A 19,320-nucleotide genomic window follows, 5' to 3' on the forward strand; every position below is an offset into this window, starting at 1 on the left:
TCTCTCTTGTCCATATTATCTACAATCGTCCAATCCACCCATCCCCCAATCTTTCGTTCATTGAGTTGATGCCACCCCATATAATGATCTCACCATCATTCGTCACATCGCTGGCAAACCATCCTCTCGCTTCCATCTGCTCCTTTGGTGCCAGCTTTGACCATCTTTCTGCAGTTGGATCAAAAGACCAAATATCATCCCAGAAATTACCGGCAGAATCATGTCCACCGGTGGTCGAGGGTTTACCTTCACCACCAATAATTATTAACCGACCTTTGATAGCTTGTAATGCTGCTACAGACCTAGCGCCGGGGTAAGAATCTGAAGTGTCAAGGGGGACCGAGGATTCTCGACCAAGGCCAGCTGTATCTCCAAAAACGATTGACTTCCATTCGGATGTAGGCGCAAGATAATCGATATACTCGATTGACCCTCCAATTTCTGTCTTCCCGTTGAATCCACCGAATCTCCATAGAGTGGTATCTAGGATTGCGATAGAACTTCCACCTCTGGGGTCACCTGGAGCATCTGGGAGTCTGCTCCATTCTGAGGTGGTGACATCGAATGACCAAGTGTCCCTCAAACGCCCTGTAGATGCATCTCCGCATCCTGCGTGTATGATGAGCTGTTTGCCGCTGGCAGTCGCGCAATGATATGATCTTGCGCATGGGAACAGCTTGGATGTCGGTTGGACAAATGACCAGGAAGAGGTGGTAGGATCATAGACGTGGACGGATCCAGCTTCCTCTAGAGGGGTCATGGACGGACCACCTCGCTACGGAGGTCAGAGTATCAGCACAGATTGGTGTCAATACAGTCATTGGGATATTGTCACGACTCACGCCTCCGAAGATGTAGATCCTCCCATCAATCGCTCCAGCTGCATGGCCTACACGAGGTTCAGGTATTTGGCCAAAGGCGGCAAGCTTTTGATAAGCCCCGGTAGAAAGGTCGATCAGATGCACAGCACCATCTACAGGTTCTCTAGGATTTATTTCACTGATTTTTGTCATCAGCTGGTGTACAGCTCATTATAGTTCTCACTCACCCTCCATAAATGTAGGCTTTCCCCTGTATCACCGAGATGGAGTGAGACGATCTGGGAAGGGTCGCGGCAAGCTTAGTTAGGTTGAACGTGGACATGATGCTTTGAATGCCTGGACTTGCGAGGCGATATGATCAGAGCATGTATGGTGGAATGAATCTATGGGGACATTTCATTGACAGTCTCGTTGATCTGCCTGCCTGCACGAGGAGATCGTGATGTATGTTATCGTACGATAAGTGAATAGTGGTGTGTCAGACAAGTGAGTACCTACAAGGTTATCAGGAGATCCACGGAGAAAAAGAGTGGAGCAACTGGAATGTTGATTGATCATCTTCATTTCGCAGATCGCATACACACATCGCCCATCATCCATCCACCCATCGTTTAGGACACATTCATGACCAATCGTATTATCAGAACGAAAACTTAGCCGGCCCTTGGTCCGATAGCCGCATGCGTTGTACCGTTCAAAAGAGCAACAAAGAAACATGGCCTCCACAGCTATCAATCGCTCCGCTCTGGCCTGTCTGTCGTTACAGCATATCTCCAGGTGAGCATCCCCCTTCCACGTTCGCAGCTATCACTGAGCCCACGATCTGATACTGACTCATATTTAGCACTTTTGGATCTGCTGCATATGATTTCGCTTCTTTCCTATTCCGTTAGTCTATTGCCTCCCCGACTCCCTCTAGCTGCTCCATTATCACTCCTACACTCATATAGCTTATGGTCTAACAGCTGACCTCCCTTGTAGTAATCCAGGTGTTTCCGGATACTTTGATCCCTGCTTCACTTGCTGGACTTTGTTCCACAGCATGTGGTCTCATACTATCTGGTTATATTGGAAGCTTGGTGGATCGCATTAAACGACTACCATTTGTTAGGACAGTGATTTGTGCTCAAAAGGTGAGCCTCGGTGCTCCAGTCAATAAACAGGCGCTGGGCTGATATGGCTGACTGCTGAATCATCAGGTCTTTCAAGCTTTGAGCTATTCCTTATTTCTCAGTCAGTTCGTTTCAACAACTTTGATATCATCTAGACGCTCACACTCCCCATCAACTCTCAGTCTTGCTAGGCCCTTTCAAGATTTTCGTTGCCAATGCTTTCCACGGAGATGGATCAATATCTCGGGTAGTAGCAACATGGTGTATACTCCTGTCCATAATCACTTCTTCAGCTCTTCTGGGACTAAGTGCTACTGGAATGACGGTTGCCATTGAGAGAGATTGGTAAGTGTTGTTGCTCATTCGCATCAATCTGTCATACATTCGAATAATCTGCTGACCTCCTCACTCCAACCTCACAACGTTAATAGGATCACTGAGATAGCACAAGGTGACTCGACTGTCCTGACTCGTTTGAACACGTACATGAGAAGGATTGATCTGTTAAGCAAATTGACGGCTCCTGTGAGTTCATGACATTCTGCATCCGCTTTAACAATACACGAGGCTCAGACCTTTCAAGCTCCTGGTTTCTCTCGTCACATCAACGGGCGGTTACCCATTGGCTACGGTCCTCCTTCTCGCAATGTCTGCTGTGACTCTTGTAACAGAGTACTGGTGGATCCAGGTTGTCTACAATCATTTCCCAGTGTTGGACCGGGAAACAGCTCATTTCAGCCACGATCAAGAGGAACTGAGGCTGCTGGAGGAGGACAACGATGTGAGAGATAGCACCGTGCAAGATACGGAGTCCAGCACTGGGACAGGAGGAATATGGAAGAAACTGGAAATGGAAAAGCAAAGTTGGCTAGAGTTTATCAGATTGCCAATCTTCTTTAGTGAGACCCCTCCACATTTCAATGATCGGATCTACTGACATCGCAACACAGGTTCCACCTCTATGGCACTCATTCATTTGACTACTCTATCCTATGGTGAGTCTCCCTTCGCCTCGTCAGATGCTGACTAGTTCAGATGGTACCTTCATATCATATATCAAAGCCGCTCGCGGATGGGATGACACCATCATCGCTAGTATGCGGGTGAGACGTTTCTGCACTCTCTTCGTTCAAGGTATAAAGATCTTACATCGTTATAGGGGTTGTGCCTTGTGACTGGCTTGATCGGTACTGCTGTAATGCCCATACTGGAACGTAGAGTAGGGTTGGAGAGAGCAGGAGCGTGGTCAATATGGTATGCGGCTTCCCATAAGCAACGTCGTTTGTCGCTTATACCGCAATCCCTCATCCCAGGTACGAGGTAGCCTGTTTAGCCCCTGTGGCGGTGTCGTTCTTTTTCGGTACGGGCAAATATGGTGAACATGGACCTGTGTGGAATTCAATCGTTCTCTTCGGCGGTTAGTTCATATCGACTTTTATCTTTACCCTCATGAAGTCGCTAATATCCCTTGATTTGAAAGGCATAGCTCTGTCCCGTATCGGTTTATGGTCTTTTGATCTATGCCAAGTAAGCCGCTATACCAACTATACGTGCAGGAAGATATTGCTGATAATTGTATTTAGCTGAAAGAACTGCAACTCGCGCTCGATAAACATCCACGTCGAAATCAACTTACCGCGCGACAGATCTCACTACAAAACCTATTTGACCTCTTGAAATACGTATTGACGCTATCAGCCTCGACTCCAGCACGCTTCAAATGGACCGCTCTTGTCAGCTGGCTAGCGATCGTGGTCGGAGCAGTGTCATACGCGGTCTATCTCAGAAGTGTACGAGGTCATTTGTTCCATTTTTGCGGAACAAAGGAACTATAGCAAATCCACCAGTCGGTTTTTGGTTCCGTACATCTCATTTATCGGTCAATGCAAATTGTCTATAGATCTCTCAAAATCATCAAGCACTGGAGGGGAAACCAATTTCTCATCAGACAGCGCCGTCAATGATCGCCTGCTCGACCTCCGACATATGATATGGTCCTTCACAAATTGACGTGAAGATCAGGTATGACGTTCCCGCGGCTCCATTCATACAATTTTGCATACCGACCCCATTTCATCTCATCTACTGACACTCGTATGAGAATCGTTGTTCACAAGTCAATACTGTATCCATTCCCCAAACTATTGATCCTTTTGCCTATCGACCCTGATATTCCGGGAAACGCTTCCTGCGTGCCTCTAGTATCCTGTTTTGGTCTTGATCCTGGCGAAACCTAGTAAGCGCTTACAGATGGAGACTAGCTCCACTCTCGACTCCCAGACCGGCAAGATTCTGTTCAATTCATGTCAGGGGGTTACTCTGGACCGTGTTGCCAGAAGTGATCAGACCACTCACATGCAGAATGATCCAGCCAAGAAGACCCAAATAAAACTGGCTACGATCCAGAACTTGAAAAATCCAAGCGAAAATACATAATGAGCAGCGAACATTGGAATCGGAACGATCTATGTTTTGGATTCGAGTGATGAGCACAGTGTCCCAACACCAGACAACACTTGGCGTCAACTCACAAAGGTAATGATCATAGCCATAGAGCTAGAGATGATCGATGCTCTCACGAATACCTTCTGTAGCAAGCCAAGGTCAAGTTCTTCGATGATCTCCCTTTCATATGTTTCGTTTGCCTCGCCGGGTGATTCGGCATTGACATCAACGGTTTGAACAGTAGTAGAATTCCCATCTTGGTGTTTCTCATCTGTAAAGTTCTTCTCTGGCATGGGAGCAGATGCGATATGAGCAGAAACAGGCTCGCCTTTACTGTCAGTGGAGGCTTTATTGTCCGCTTGATGGATCGCTCGAGTCGCTGTCCAGTCATTCGATCCAGGGAAGAAGTACGCGAGGACCAATGTGGCCAAGGCGGACATTACCAATCCGGGACTACGATATCCCCACTCAGCTTCCACTCTCTCTAGGTCACGGTATTATAGGTTGTATCTCTTCACTTACGCCGACCCAGAAATCGCAGCATATGGTTTAGCCAGATTAACAGTATTGATCTCTCCGTATACCTTCCAGCAACCGAGCATCCATCCGATCATCCCACAAACAGTTCCAAAAATCGTGCCATAGAATGCCGAGATTTTGGACATTCTTCCCCATGAGACTGTTAATCCAATGGGTACTACTGCAGGGGTGAGACACACTCCTTGAATGTAGAAGAGCCAGCCGAGATCGATGTTGGCTTTGTGCAAGATACATGACCAAGCACCAAACCATATTGCCGCTAGGGCTAAGAGACGGGCAGGGCATTAGTGAACTTGCGGAGGATATATGTGATCCTAGAAAGACCCACCAATAACCAGATGAGACCAGAAAACAACCTGTTTACCTGACAATGGCTTCCAATAAGTACCAAAGATGTCGTAAACCACGATACTTGAGACGGCAACTGAATGAACCGACGAACGTGCATTGTCAGTATCGAACGAACGAATGATGCTGGAGATCGGAGATTTGGGGATGACTTACTCAGTTCGGCAGAAGCGGCACTCGTAGCAGCCTGATATTTGGGGAAGACATAGTGTCATTGGGTCAATTGAGCCTTCAGAACAACATACTACTTACCATAAATGTAGCAAGCAAGATAGCAACCGCTCCTCCTTTGCCTAAGAGGGCCACCGCAGCAGCTGGGGCTACCAGACCAGCCGACTGTTGGCTAGCACTGAGTGCATAAGGGTAAGTGGGATAAGCGGGAGTACTCTGCAGTGCTCTAGAGGACAAGCCCATGGTAGTTCCAAAAGCTTGCGCCGATGATTCGTTAGCACGTCCTCACAATCCCCTTTGCAGCTCGACTCACCCCATGGAATCGCGAACCAACTAAGTCCACCTAGCATGTAAGCACGAGTGGTACTTTCCGGTCTGCTCGCTATGGCACGTTGCCAATATCCCTGGTCGCAGAACACGCCGCTGAACCCTGAAGCGATGGTACAGCCCGCAAACAATATACCGGAGTTGGACTTCATGGTCAAGTAACTTCCTTGCTCATTTCCTTCGACGGGAGTTGTTTGAGCTGCTTCAACCAGCAGTTTGTACATGGAAGAGATTGAACCCAATGCAGGAGAGGTCGCATATGCTAGAGGAAGACTCGTTAACCAGCCCCCTTCCGAGAACTCTCGATTCATCTGACCACGTTTCGGTGTTCCAGTGGTGTGTGAGTAGCATGACGTGACTAACCTGAGAACATGAACAGATAAATGATCACGAACAAAATGACGGTATGTGTGAAATCGCAAATAAAGGTCTAAAACAGGTATTGACACATCGATCAGTTTCATTCTTGATACGAGCTGACGCTGAATTCATACTCACTGCTCGAAGACCACCGGCTATGACACTGGAAGTCTGTCAGTGTCAGTACTGGGCAGCTGAGACGAAGTCTATTTTATCCTACTCACTAGATAGCGATACCAATCGGTAACAAGAAGTTACACGCCTCAATACTTGCCCCGGTCAGGGCGTTGATAGCTTTATCGGAGCATCAGCATTCGCGCCGACTTTGTGAGCAGACATAACACTTACTAGCCGAAGCTCCAAGCACGAGAGATCCAGCCACGATGTGTGCACACACCAGAGCGTACTTGCAGGATGTCAGCAGACCGTATATCCCAAAGATGGACATGAAATGGTGATCGTTTTGAAACTCACAAAGGTAAACAAGATATGACATCCAGTTCCATATCTTGCTTTACAGATTTGCAAGAAGGTGGTAGCTCCATTCGCGTTCATTTTCACCTTGGCAGCGATTGCTGCAAAGAAACCAATCTGGATTGTTCCTAGGATCGATATTTCAGTATCTCCCCTTCGATTTTTCTGTTGGAAAGAACAGGAGGGGTGTCCTTAGGAGGCGAGGGATCAACTCACCTCCCACGCCATACCACCATGCCGCGCTCAAACCCGATTGATATGTTGCCGCACTGGACTGTAAGAGAGTAGCACTCCATGTCCATGCTGAGACCTAATGATATCAATGCAGGATTGTATTAACACGGCTATTGAAGTTGACATCTCAGGTATGATATCTGCCGGGTCCACTTTCACTTACGATACCAGCACAGATAAGACCCGGTTTAATCGATCTACTGGCTGTGGCGAACTCTGAGGCGTTGTTAGTGTCGAACCTGGTAAATCGACGTTGAAGGTATGTGAAACCGACTAAAACAATTTATTTGTCAGCTAATCTTATTTGACGTATAGTGAAGACTTATGGAACAATCACAACGCACTCATAAGCACCGCGAATGCGGCTCTGAAAGGCAAGATGGAGGTCAATCAAGATGCTATGGATTTGAGAAATCGGTAGCGTCGACTTACCCAAGACCGACTATTTGCAAATTGCTATCAGTAAAGGACATCATGCCTTCTACATGAATATTGAACTTACCTACGACACCATAACCAGTTGCAGGTGATAGCAGCTTTGTGAATTCTCTCTCTCCGGCTTGACTCATGATGGAGTAAGTTATTGTGGATACGCAAAGTCAGTGAATCGTTAGTGGAGGAGCCACCATATATGTAATGAGTTGGGGATTCCATATATTCTATCAAGTCATGGAACTATTGATTTACGATAAGCATGTAGGCTTATCTTTGTTGCAGCCATGCCCATCGATTCAGCGTTCGATAAGGGATGTCCGAAAGCAGCTAGTGCACGCTGAAGGACCTGCAAAGGTCCTTCATGCTATCATACCATACATCCTGAGGTACTGCCTGATTGGTTCACATATAGGCGAGGCCTGGAGCACCCTGTGTTGGCGTTATCTTCGAGTATCCCACAGGCTCACAGGGATCAGACCCGCCCTCCTGTTGAAAGCCGGAATGGTGTTCAGTATTCCGACGATGTCTCTATGTTTTCGGCACATTTCCGGGTAGACATGATATCTAGCGATAAGCTAATTCAACAGGATGCCCAATATGTTACTCTTATCAGCTGGGGCGTGATGAGAGGCGCCTCAGAACATCAATGAACGATGGGATACATGAGTAGCACTGTCTAATTGCCACTAGCGATCTTAGCGTTTTAATTACTTTTTCGGATGTGACCGATATCAGTTTAAGCTTAGCTCCACAAAGTTTGGCGCTACTCCCCATCCTGCCCATCGTCCATTCTCTGTTATCTCTCTATTCGACTACATTGTCGAAAGCTGTCTTCCGTGTTTCTGCCTGCTTTGTTCTTATCCGTCCTTATCTGTTCTGACAGATGTCTTATCAACGCCCACCATGGCACTATATCAACACGATGGTTCATCATGCCGACATTCTCGCAGGTAAAGTCCGGCCACATGCCATGTGTGTCATGCCCCTCGATAGCTTATCGTAATTGGTGAGATATATCCCTCTATCCAATCCTCATGTTACCACAGAGTACTTATCAAAGTATTGACCCTCTGGCCAATTCAGCAACATACCCACTCAAAGCAGCATCGACACAGTACATCCACGATATGACCTGGCAAACAACCGCAGCTCAATATCTAGAAGAGAGGGATAAATTCATACCCAAGGAGTACCTCCTCACTCTACCTCCTGCAGACGACGTGTTGGATGTGAAAGACTACCCTACTCTTCCAGGCGTCCTGTCTCCTCTGGAGTTGGAAATCACCCAGTCTCTCACCGTCACACAGTTGCTCGAAGCGATCAAAGCAGGGAGATATACTGCTTTACAGGTTACTGAGGCTTTCTGTCATCGAGCTACTATAGCCCATCAACTCGTGAGTAGACCCATCGACGTTGTAAAGGTGTCCAATGTGTGCTCATATTTCATCTTAGACCAACTGCCTAACCGAACTCTTCTTCGACAAAGCGTTGGAAAGAGCCAAAGAGCTGGATGAGTATTATGAGAAGACCGGAAAGACCATTGGTCCCCTTCAGTGAGTCAGTCATGCATCAAAGAATTACCTCTGTACAGACGCTGATTCTCCACCCACCACCCAGCGGTCGTGAGTAAAGTAGCATCATCTTCACGGCATCACGACTGGAAGTCGTTGACCTTCCTTTATACAGTTCCGATATCTCTCAAAGATCAGATCGAGGTGGAAGCCACAAACTTCACCATGTCATATGTGGGATGGATAGGGAATAAGGCGAAGCACAACGCAGTAATTGCAGATATCCTTCTAGCTCAAGGGGTGAGTGCATGCTCAAAGGCATATTGGTATACTCTATAAGACTGACCGTTTTACGTAGGCCGTTCTCTACTGTCGTACCAATATGTCTCAAGGTTTATGGTTCGGAGAAGGTTATAACAATGTCTATGGCAGAACTCTCAACCCCTTCAATGTGAGTTACGGTCGGTATCACTTGTTTCAGTATCCATACTGATGAATTGCACTTAGCGTAATGTCACATGTGGTGGAAGTAGTGGAGGGGAAGGGGCTTTGATCGGACTTCGAGGATCCCTGCTCGGTGTAGGAAGTGATATCGGAGGATCTGTTAGAATACCTGTGAGTGTTGCCATCCTCAGTCTCCGGCATAGTAGCATGCTCATCGACATTGTCAGGCTGCTTATCAAGGTTTATATGGTGTCCGAGGCTCTTATGCTAGGATCCCATACTGTAAGGCGAGCAACAGTTGTGAAGGTGAGTTTCAAGCGATTGACTTTGATGTCCAGTGCTAAGTGACCAATCTATTAGGTCAGGAGATGGTTAGATCTGTCCTTGGACCTATTACAGTATCGGTTGATGGACTCAAGACGTTCTATAAAGCCGTTTTGGACGCAAAACCTTGGGAGTTGGATCCGTGGACACCTCGCATGCCATGGTCGGACAGCGCCTACAATCTTGTGGATCATGGAAACGGGGAGAAGCTATGCTTTGCCATCATGTGGGATGATGGGGTGGTCAAGCCTTGCCCACCGTACGAAAGAGGTATGAAGGAGGTGAAAGATGCGTTATTAGCTGCTGGGCATGAAGGTGAGTCTTAACGCTGTCTTGTCACACTTTACATAATGCTGATCATGCCATTTCTGAAGTGATCGATTGGACCCCTTATAAGACAGCCGAAGCGCGCGATCTGCTTGTAAGTTTTTACATTGCGAAGCTGTCACTATGAGAACTGACCAAATGACGATAGATGCGATTCTTCACTGCCGATGGAGGAGTGAGTACTTTTGGACATTGACTCAGCGATTTTGGAGTGACGATTGAGTTATGTGATCTGTTTCCTAGTATGATCTCAAAAAGCAGCTCGCTCTGAGCGGTGAGCCGCAATTAGGATCTATTCTCGAAAGAGGGGTACCCGAACTGTCAGCCCATGAACTATTCGACCTGTGTTATCGTCGATCGGCATTTGTCAAGGACTCTCTTGACTACTGGAATGCGACAACCGGCCAGACCACTACTGGTAGACCTGTAGATGCTATCATCGCACCAGCTTGTGGTGGCCCACCTCAACCACATGATGGTTTTATGTAAGTCTCCATTATGTACTCAGTCCTCAAGGCAGATTATGCTGATGTCACATGTACAGGTGGCTTGGATACACTGGCTTCTGCAACCTCAACGATTACACTGCTTCCATCCTGCCCGCTACTCAAGTTGATCCTGCGCTCGATCCAAAACCATCGAGAACTGATTTCATTGGAGAGGATGATAGGAAGACTTACGAACAGTGTGAGTCATATCATCTTGCAACATTATTCGTGCTGACTACGAGCTCTCGTTAGACGATCCGGTATTCATGAAGGGAGCACCCTGCTCATTGCAGATCATCGGGAAGAAGTATGAAGAAGAGGCAGTTATTCGGTGAGCGAGCCACCAAGATCTTCGTCTCGACAGTGGCTAATGAATTTGCTCAGGATGACTGAAATCGCGGACGCCACATTGAAACAATATCGAGAAGGAAGGACATGAGCCATGTTTTCTGATTAGATAGACCATGCAACGTGAATGGACCATTGGGCATAGATGTGCAGGAAGCGAGATTCGTTCTTACACGCGAAGCAGTGCGTTCGAGGCTGTGTGAGGCGAGGCTTGAAATGTACCGTTTACGAATGACCTGTTTCGGTCCCTCTGAGTGCAGTTGAGTTGTGTACTGATGGACATACGTGCTACAATGCCACTTGAATACCCCATGCATTTATGGAAACATCTCCAACATCACCATCACATCCTGAGTTCCGGTGGAATCCGCGATTACAAACTTATAGACCGTCTGACAATTCACTGCGGTCGCAGAACACACCATAGAGTAATTTGCACAGATCTACTAACCATTCTAGTAGAAGTGCCTCCAAGAGGGACCAGCGGGACCGTCCTTCAGGGCGGCCGTTGGAACATCCTTGCTGGTCCAATTTACGCCTTGTTCCCTATTACGACGACGATTGTCCAGAACCATGTATGTCCCTGTATTTTTAAATGAGTCAATTGATCTCGAAAAGCGACCGCGGGAAATGAACGACTCACTCAAAACACCCAAGACTACGATACCTAAGCCCGCGATAGCCGCAGAAACAATCAATGGAGTAACGTATTGGGGGGCGAATTGCGATAAGAAGATGTTGGCTATGCATGCCTTCAGTGCTGACTCAATCGTTAAATTAAATATCACTCACCGGATACGATGCCACCTGCATTAGCTCCGAAGGTACAGACGGCGGCTCGGAAGGCTCTATGATTCTCCTTGGTGGTGTTGTTTTGCACGAAACTACATGATCAAGTCAGAGCCTGATACACTCCTGTTGGCACACTCACCTTTGGAAGAGGACAGTAGGAATGAAACTTCCCGACGCAATGAGGAAGGTACAAAAATACCCAACACCTATCTTCGTGATCGAGATACTGCCAAGGACGATACATCCGATCAAAACAAGTGCTGTTCTCAAAGATTAGCATTGAATGATGATGACCGGAAAGTTGTATAGCTTACCGTTCGATCCCATGACGTGGAGTGTTCTTTCACGATGTCGGTCCGAGGAAATGACAAAGACCCCTGTTTGGTAAAAATCAGCATGAATACCTGCGGTCACCCAGTTTATGACTCACACATTACTATGACTGCTACCGAATATGGAGGAACGGTCAGAAGGTTCGTCTTCACGGTGGAGTAGCCCCATCTGCCTATGATCTGGGTCAAGAACACAGAGGCTGTGGAGTTGGCTACACCATAAATCTACAGAGAACCGTTAGCATTCGCCCCGACAGCAGCTAGGCAAAGTCTCACGATTGCATAGAAGCCCCATCCCCATGTCTCCCATCGTTTGGCAGGCTCGATATAGTCCTTGAATGTCATGGTGGTGTTGACCGCTACTGTCGCGTCCTTTAGAAGCCGCATGACTCCAGCAACCTTCTGTTCGGGAGTCAAGAAACTAGCCTCGGTGGGGTATTTGGGTAAGATGAACCTGTTCATCATCGTTAACATTGTTCTGACCTTTCTCATTAGGTCAATATCACCCACCATGAGATCACAGCCATGACTATGGTGAGGCCGCCTTCGACCACGAATAAAAGCTGCCAACCGTGAAGTTTAGACTCGGCCTGAAACAGGCCGTAGGACAACAAGCCGGAAAACGCTCCTGATATTGCTACGGTACTGTACCAACAAGCCATTCGTTTACCTAGCTCCCCTCTGGTATAAAAACATGCGAGATACATGATGAGAGAAGCGGCGAAGCATCCTTCGAACTAGGAGAAGTGTCAACTGAATTACTATAGTACAGAAGTGCGCACTTACGATTCCGAGCAACAACCTGACTACCAGACATGAAGCGAAACCTGTTACACCCGCGTTGATCATCGCCATGGCTCCCCATCTGCAAGTTGTAATCAATAGGCGTTTTATCGGCGTGACAGGTCCCCACTCACCCAAACATGTAAATTGGGAGCATCCGGTTGGGACCGAACTTCTTACTCATGAATGTACCAGGGTATGCCATACAGCAGTACGGAATGAAAAAGACCGTAAGCATGATGTTCCACTGGTTTCCGGTGAAACCCAAATCCCGACTACATCGCAATGATTAGCGCTCCCCCCTTGAGACGTCGTGGTGAGTTGTATGACTAACTCCATATGATCAGACTTGGCGTTGGACACATTTCCTCGATCAAGTGCCGAGAACAAGTACATCAACATTGTCGTCTTTAAGATTGTTAGCGCGCGATGACAAGGCGTAGGCTGGTATTGCCTTACAGGTAAGATACGCCAATCATACGCTCGGAGAACTTGTGCATTCAGTTTCGGATCCAACACATATCGTTCCACTATATGAAAACTTCAGGATGTGTCTCTGATGGTTCGTATGGGAACAACTTACCTTCCTCAGTGGTAAAGGCATAATTGATCGCATTGCCATTGAGGTCCTGGGCGACTTCGTGAATCGAGCTGGGCTTGCCTCCTCGTTCCTTCTCGTCGTAACTGTCGAGATTGGCACCAGGCGTTTGCTGCATGGTCGATCGTTCGTAGTTAGTGAGGGAAAACGCTTCAGAAGCTTCGATGTTGAAAAGAGAGAAAAGTTGGGCTCCGATTGCTTGCTATATAACAAAATTCCTTATCAAGTGTTGCAAGATCTAAGCTTGCAGTGCTAAGGCACTACCGATAATAACCCCTCTTCGATTGGACAAATTGGTCAAGTGACAACTGACTTCAGGTCCGACTTTGCGGATCCGCAATACGGGTCTAAGCTGGTCCTTGCATGATAAGAAGATCGTAACGCGCTTCCGTTTGTTGCTCCCGAGGGTTACCTGGAAATTCATGGAGACAATCAGGTGCGCCCATGTATTGCTTTCCGGAATTGCCTAAATGAAGCACGCAGCTCCGCATCTACGGAGCTGGCTACTTGACTGATACCATTTAAAGAATGACCAAACCATAACATTTGTGGTAATCCCCTTTCACAGAACGAATCCTAGCAAGTCCACTCACATCATGCCTATCGCAACAAAGACTCCTCTCAGACCTTGGGTTCCTCCTGCCGAGACTACGGCTAATGTGGAGTATGCCAATCTGAGAACTATCGATCTGAGCAAGTTCGATTCTGAAGATGCGTCTGAACGAGAAGCTGTATTTAGAGAATTCCAAACAGCCGTAAAAGAGGATGGTTTTCTATATTTGGTAAACTTCGGTCTAACCCAAGCCCAAGTGAGCATCATTCTGCTTAGTGGTCAGAGCCAATTGTCTGATCACTCAGCAGATCGACAAGCAATTCGCTATCGCCCAGCATGCGTTGATCGATTACGGGATCACCCCGGAGGAGAAGCAGAGGTTGGAATGGAAATATTTGAACACTGTGAGCTTGAAAGGTAACTATTCCACAGAAATTGATATAAAAACTGATCTGAACACCCTCAGGGAAAATACACTGGTTACAAACCGAGGGGATACTGGGATATCGCTCAAGGTGTCAAAGATAACGTGGAGAGTTTCAATTATTACAGCGAAACTATGTGCGATGGCAAACACCTCCCAGCCTGTCTTCGGGATTACATTGGGGAGATCGTTGACTTTAACACTGCAAGTCGAGCCACCCGATGATGGAGAACTCGTGACTGATCCCGTTGTACAGTACCTACACGATGTCATTAACAAGAAGCTACTCGCTCTTCTGTCTCGTATGCTTGAGCTCCCAGAATCATACTTGTGGGATCATGTACAATCCCACAATGGTCCGATTGGAGAAGGCTACTTCCGTCAGATGATGTTCCATCCACCGCCTGCTGAACACCGAAAAAAGTCGGACGTACAAATGCATGGTCACCAGGATTACGGGATTACTACCCTTCTTCTCAGGTGAGATACACCTCAGCAATCGGACATTACTCCTTGTTGACGATCTCCTACAGTCAACCGATCGCAGCACTCCAAGTACTGTCGGCTGATGGTCAGTGGCGATTTGTGAAGTATAAGCCAGGTGGTATGATCGTAAATCTTGGAGAGGTCTTGGAATTCATCAGTGGGGGCCATCTCCCCGCGACTCGTCACCGAGGTATGTTCTAGGATTTGATACTATACGCTCAGAAGATGAACTTATTTTGACATCTGCTTCAGTCACGCAATGTCCCGAGGATCAAGCCGACAAATATCGTTTAACAATCGGTCTATTCACCGCAGCTAACAACGGCTTATCCTTAGCACCTTTGACCAATTCTCCCTTGCTGGCGAGAGAGGGGTACGTGTCCCGTTTTGAGCCTGGGTCTGACGGGGTGGTCGATGCTACCAAAGTGAGTGGTAGAGCTGGGTACGAAGGAGAGGATGCTGTACTCATCTGCCCACCCTGATAGATTCCCACCGCTGAGCAGTGGCGTGTTGCACGGGTATTGAGATCACAAACACCCCCCGAAGACATCGTTGTCGTGAAGGGCGTCAAGTACAATCGTCAATACTTCCAAGGCATCTATGTATTAGAGCCTATTTGAGCTTCGGCAAAAAGAGTACTGCTTCTGGGAAGATCACCCAGGATATGCATCATTTGATATATAACGACTCTCATTGCTATGTTTGATCATTAGATGCGAATAGACCAATGCTTGTCATCACTGTGTCAAAGATTTCGTCAGGATACGACTCCTAGGTAGTCTACTACGATTCGACTTACAATTCACAAAATCCTCTTCCACCCTGGCAGAGGAACCAGACTGATCCACAGCGTGATACTGATCCGATGATGAGACGAACGCAGACGTCCAATCTGCAGAGAGCCAATCCAAAAGATTATTATCGTCTTCGCTGAAGGTTGGGACTGCATACTCCGAAGGACAATTCTGCTCCGATGTAGGATCCGCCTGGTTGGTCATTTCGAAGGCGTCCGCCAAAGTGGTAGGGAAGTTGAAGTCGAGACCGAAACTTTTGCCGTTTTGCGCGGATGGAATGATAGCTTCTGCCTGTGCCAACGGTCTCGTTGAGAGGCGCACAAGTTTGGTTCCGAAGCCGAAGGAGTTGACATCGATCTCAGACTGCTTCCTATTCTCATTGTTGAGACTTTCAATACTCTTCCTGGCTTCGTCCAGCAGCTTGCGTATCAATGGCTATGAGTTCTGTTAAGCTCAATCCTTGATAGACAGCTCAAATCTCTCACTAGATCATTACGGGCTCGAAAACCATCGGGGATCGATTCGAAAAGACGCACGCCATGTTCTGCTTGGATCAACGACGCCTTTGCTAACGACGATAGTGGTGATCGAATCACCACAGCAGCGAAATTCACAATCGCGGTGAACGCATGGAAGAAAAAGATCAGGAATCGGCAAGCAAGCTGATCGTCCATAGCTCTGAAGTATACAAGCATGCGGGTGTCAGCAAGAGTCCATAGGCGGATGCTCACTCACAGTGCATCCTGTAATATAAGCAAGATCACGCGTGAGGCTTCTAATTCTGCCACGTAGCTGAACCTGAAGAAGGCTATCAGTGTTGAAAGCCATGGTGTATGTCACAGCACATACCGGAAGGGGGAAGTCAACGGTTCGTGAGAACTATCTTTCAATGCTTTGAAAAATTGCACGCGGTGCAGAAAGAGGTATCTGAGCATGGTCAGCAAAGTCATACGCGTCCGCAGACCTACCCTTCCATTATGAGCAGTCGCAGAGTCATTCTTTGGTAGTGAACGCTACGCTCCATGTGAGGACCGATGACATGATTGGTACGAAGTACAGGCGGTAGCTCCTCCTCGACTGAGTTAGAGCAGTAATCATTCAGCAGCCAAGTTGCTTGTACCTTTCTACTCACACTTCTTTAGCAGGTCATGAATTGCCAGAACATCTTTGTATTGCGAGGGGACGACATTGACCTGGACGTCATTCACCTTGGAAAGGATTCGAGCGAGGCGATACTGGGGAGTTATCAGCGAGGTGCCTTGTGAGATAATGCTCACCTTATAATGATGAACTAATATTGATTATTAACACAACGGCCATGCAAGATGTTTGAGGAATAGAGATTTTACACACAGATAAGTCTGCAATCACTGTCCCCATCGCTGAAACTGTAACGAGGCATCGCACAATCGACCGTAGTTTGCGATATGACTGTAAAGGCCCCTCAATAAGCGGATCGCCGACATCATGGTGGGGGCACTTACGACGTGGCCTCGCTTGTGTCATGGATTGCAAAATGTCTTCGGTGTAGATCTAAAGTACGTATCCGATTGAGCGGAATATTGCGACAGAGTACAGTTATTGTCTCACCTCCCAGAATAATCTTCGACGCATCTCCAGCTCCTCATCGCTCAGATTCCACCGAAGACCTGAAGGTGAGAACGTCAATGACAGCTCCATGTCAGAGCTGGATTCGTACCATCTCTGTGTAGACCCATCTATTTCAAACATATCAGTGTGATTCACAACATCATTGTTATGGTCGTATTTATTTCTCACAGATTGTGCACTTCTAACAGCCATACCCAAATGAGTCCAGAATCCGAGAGTTGTCTTTGGCCCTTTGAAAGAGTTGGACAGGTAGCGACTCATAATGTGAATCGACTGTATGAAAGGTAACGAGTCCCCCGGGTCTGTTTTATTGCAGATGAGTCAGACGAGGTTCAGACCATCGACCCAACATGGAACTCACTTATAGACAACGCTGTACGTCCTAAGCGAAAGAAGCGTTCGGCGATCTCGTTGTCTGGTGTCCGACAAATCAGCATGCATACCAGACCAGAGAGGTATGTATATCTACTAACATGGCGGAAGGCTTGTATCCATTGCTGCACCACAAGCCAAGACAAGGAACACTAGTCCCAGCTCGTGGCTGTTGAGTGACTGCCCTCGCGCCTGATCAGAGATATTAGCATTGCCGAACAGACGCGGGAAGACATTTGCCCAATAAATTTGAGGGTCGACGCTATGATGTAGGATCGCTGCATCCTACGGATAATCAGCTTGCCAAGAAGATGATAATAGAGTAATTTGCTCTATTGACTCACATCGAAATATATCCTTGACCATCTCTCAGCATCGTGTCTACTGGGTGAGAGCAGAAGTAGATTTTCCACCGTGATAGGAGCTAGATTGGGAAATGGAAAAGTATCGGACCGCTCGGCTGATATATCATCTGCAATGAACGGGCGTTCCCCGCGCATCGGCGAGTCTGACCCTTCGCCTGAGACGTGCTAACCAGGAGCGGAGTGAGGCAAGTCCAAGCCGAGAAAAAGTACTTCAACTCACAAGGTGGTAATGAGCACCAGCGTTACCGAAAAAGGAGGACGAGCCTGGCTCATCTCCAACAATGAGGTGACCATGTGTTGATTCCTCAGTACTGCTCTCTCTTCCTACTAATGCTTGTGCATATCTTTCCGTAGATGTAGCCGAAGTAACCATTTCAGTAAGTCTAGCGTCCACCACCGATATATCGTCTAAGCCGTTTCCTAAGCCAGAGATCTCAAACCCCTGGCGCACTGCTTCCTCCAAAGCTTCTTTTAACAGAGCATTCCTTTTCTTCAGATTTTCAATATCTTCTGACGTCTGCTCATATTGTCCTGCAAAGATCTCAATCCTATCAGCTTCAACTGGTGCTCCGTGTAGCAACAAGCTTACCTCGTAATGATCGAAGTTGACCATTCGGGCAGAGACTGTTTGAAGAATTAGTACTGGTAAGGTCGGGGATGAGATCTTGCTCACGATTCGAGCCCGCGTTTGCGGCAGTTCGCACATGGGAATTGACGGTCACATCTATATGATTCTGTTAGGTCTTTTTATGGCTAGCCATCATTCGCACTCACTTCCATTTCATCCTTCTACATTCCAGACAGCTCACTATAGGCTGATGACGCGTGGCTTTTCTCCGAGATGATTGGGAACCCAGTCTTGTCGATGCCGATTCGGCTTGGCGATCGCTCATGTCTCGCCTTAATCTTGATTGCTCGGAATATGTGTCAGAGGGTGAATTTGATCCAAAGCTAGCGGCGAAACCTTTCTCCTCATGAGACGAGATGAGATCATGTGTGACGATTAAGATGCATTCCCGAACAAGTGGGGAAATGTCCGAAAAAAGTACAGTAACTTACTGTAGACCCATCTCAGGGTTCGGTGGCCCCTATGTCTACCAGCTTATCTGTTACTCTTCATGGACCACTTTGGTAGCCGCCTAACACGTTAAAATCCCCAAATCGCACGGTGTCGTCAACTATGTCGTCAACTAGGTTTGAGATCACAAGGGTGGTGTGAAGCGGTTGCCCCTTCGAATGATGATGAGCCCCGCGCGCGTTGCCAGAGATGTAGGGCAGTATCTTGATAACGACAATGCTAGCGACGAGTACGAAAAGCCGAAAAGGATTGTTTTTCCTTTTTCTTTTTTTGCTTCAATATTGATCAATACATAAAACTGTCCGGTTGGCTGGGCTACCTCATATTATGGGAACGAAGGGAATAACATCGGTATGCATAAGCATCCACCGAGGTCATGCTGCCTCGTCCAGCAACATTCCTCGGCGATCGTCCAGCTGGTGG

The 19,320-nt window shown here is 47.4% G+C and overlaps 7 protein-coding genes across 7 annotated transcripts; 3 read left to right on the forward strand and 4 right to left on the reverse strand.

Moving 5' to 3' along the window:
• Window positions 1-19: 19 nt before the first annotated feature.
• V865_001464 (uncharacterized protein) lies at window positions 20-1,143 on the reverse strand (the record flags this gene model as incomplete). The annotated part of the gene is made up of 3 exons (XM_066225282.1): window positions 20-775; window positions 843-999; window positions 1,049-1,143. The coding sequence occupies 3 exons, from the start codon at window positions 1,141-1,143 to the stop codon at window positions 20-22; spliced, it is 1,008 nt and encodes a 335-aa protein (XP_066081379.1).
• A 393-nt stretch (window positions 1,144-1,536) lies between these two features.
• On the forward strand, window positions 1,537-3,768 carry V865_001465 (uncharacterized protein; the record flags this gene model as incomplete). Its single annotated transcript, XM_066225283.1, has 13 exons — window positions 1,537-1,598; window positions 1,666-1,709; window positions 1,803-1,954; window positions 2,021-2,054; window positions 2,116-2,278; window positions 2,365-2,458; window positions 2,517-2,832; window positions 2,884-2,928; window positions 2,996-3,036; window positions 3,093-3,187; window positions 3,247-3,350; window positions 3,414-3,460; window positions 3,517-3,768. The coding sequence occupies 13 exons, from the start codon at window positions 1,537-1,539 to the stop codon at window positions 3,766-3,768; spliced, it is 1,449 nt and encodes a 482-aa protein (XP_066081380.1).
• A 363-nt stretch (window positions 3,769-4,131) lies between these two features.
• On the reverse strand, window positions 4,132-7,401 carry V865_001466 (uncharacterized protein; the record flags this gene model as incomplete). The annotated part of the gene is made up of 18 exons (XM_066225284.1): window positions 4,132-4,225; window positions 4,289-4,398; window positions 4,465-4,831; window positions 4,901-5,183; window positions 5,247-5,342; window positions 5,423-5,453; window positions 5,519-5,694; window positions 5,751-6,026; window positions 6,128-6,194; window positions 6,263-6,287; window positions 6,349-6,418; window positions 6,473-6,530; window positions 6,599-6,726; window positions 6,815-6,908; window positions 6,996-7,105; window positions 7,177-7,199; window positions 7,265-7,274; window positions 7,335-7,401. 18 exons carry the CDS (start codon window positions 7,399-7,401, stop codon window positions 4,132-4,134), a joined length of 2,085 nt encoding a protein of 694 aa, XP_066081381.1.
• Window positions 7,402-8,394: 993 nt separating this feature from the next.
• On the forward strand, window positions 8,395-10,800 carry V865_001467 (uncharacterized protein; the record flags this gene model as incomplete). Its single annotated transcript, XM_066225285.1, has 13 exons — window positions 8,395-8,661; window positions 8,720-8,810; window positions 8,954-9,078; window positions 9,137-9,229; window positions 9,286-9,393; window positions 9,450-9,528; window positions 9,583-9,861; window positions 9,921-9,967; window positions 10,022-10,048; window positions 10,117-10,358; window positions 10,418-10,560; window positions 10,614-10,692; window positions 10,746-10,800. 13 exons carry the CDS (start codon window positions 8,395-8,397, stop codon window positions 10,798-10,800), a joined length of 1,635 nt encoding a protein of 544 aa, XP_066081382.1.
• A 364-nt stretch (window positions 10,801-11,164) lies between these two features.
• V865_001468 (uncharacterized protein) lies at window positions 11,165-13,332 on the reverse strand (the record flags this gene model as incomplete). Its single annotated transcript, XM_066225286.1, has 13 exons — window positions 11,165-11,292; window positions 11,353-11,451; window positions 11,502-11,593; window positions 11,641-11,761; window positions 11,816-11,878; window positions 11,932-12,058; window positions 12,110-12,287; window positions 12,344-12,570; window positions 12,620-12,698; window positions 12,751-12,891; window positions 12,951-13,024; window positions 13,076-13,146; window positions 13,200-13,332. The coding sequence occupies 13 exons, from the start codon at window positions 13,330-13,332 to the stop codon at window positions 11,165-11,167; spliced, it is 1,533 nt and encodes a 510-aa protein (XP_066081383.1).
• A 478-nt stretch (window positions 13,333-13,810) lies between these two features.
• V865_001469 (uncharacterized protein) lies at window positions 13,811-15,297 on the forward strand (the record flags this gene model as incomplete). Its single annotated transcript, XM_066225287.1, has 7 exons — window positions 13,811-14,023; window positions 14,076-14,171; window positions 14,234-14,395; window positions 14,448-14,671; window positions 14,725-14,867; window positions 14,930-15,102; window positions 15,163-15,297. 7 exons carry the CDS (start codon window positions 13,811-13,813, stop codon window positions 15,295-15,297), a joined length of 1,146 nt encoding a protein of 381 aa, XP_066081384.1.
• A 76-nt stretch (window positions 15,298-15,373) lies between these two features.
• On the reverse strand, window positions 15,374-18,712 carry V865_001470 (uncharacterized protein; the record flags this gene model as incomplete). Its single annotated transcript, XM_066225288.1, has 19 exons — window positions 15,374-15,417; window positions 15,477-15,906; window positions 15,957-16,149; window positions 16,207-16,269; window positions 16,321-16,398; window positions 16,440-16,548; window positions 16,604-16,706; window positions 16,749-16,762; window positions 16,956-17,004; window positions 17,062-17,120; window positions 17,171-17,189; window positions 17,251-17,384; window positions 17,444-17,497; window positions 17,556-17,739; window positions 17,799-17,984; window positions 18,040-18,350; window positions 18,409-18,443; window positions 18,493-18,543; window positions 18,594-18,712. The coding sequence occupies 19 exons, from the start codon at window positions 18,710-18,712 to the stop codon at window positions 15,374-15,376; spliced, it is 2,235 nt and encodes a 744-aa protein (XP_066081385.1).
• Between the last annotated feature and the right edge of the window lie 608 nt (window positions 18,713-19,320).

The sequence above is a fragment of the Kwoniella europaea genome, chromosome 1 (assembly GCF_036810445.1).
Source record: "Kwoniella europaea PYCC6329 chromosome 1, complete sequence".
Classification (NCBI taxonomy): domain Eukaryota; kingdom Fungi; phylum Basidiomycota; class Tremellomycetes; order Tremellales; family Cryptococcaceae; genus Kwoniella; species Kwoniella europaea.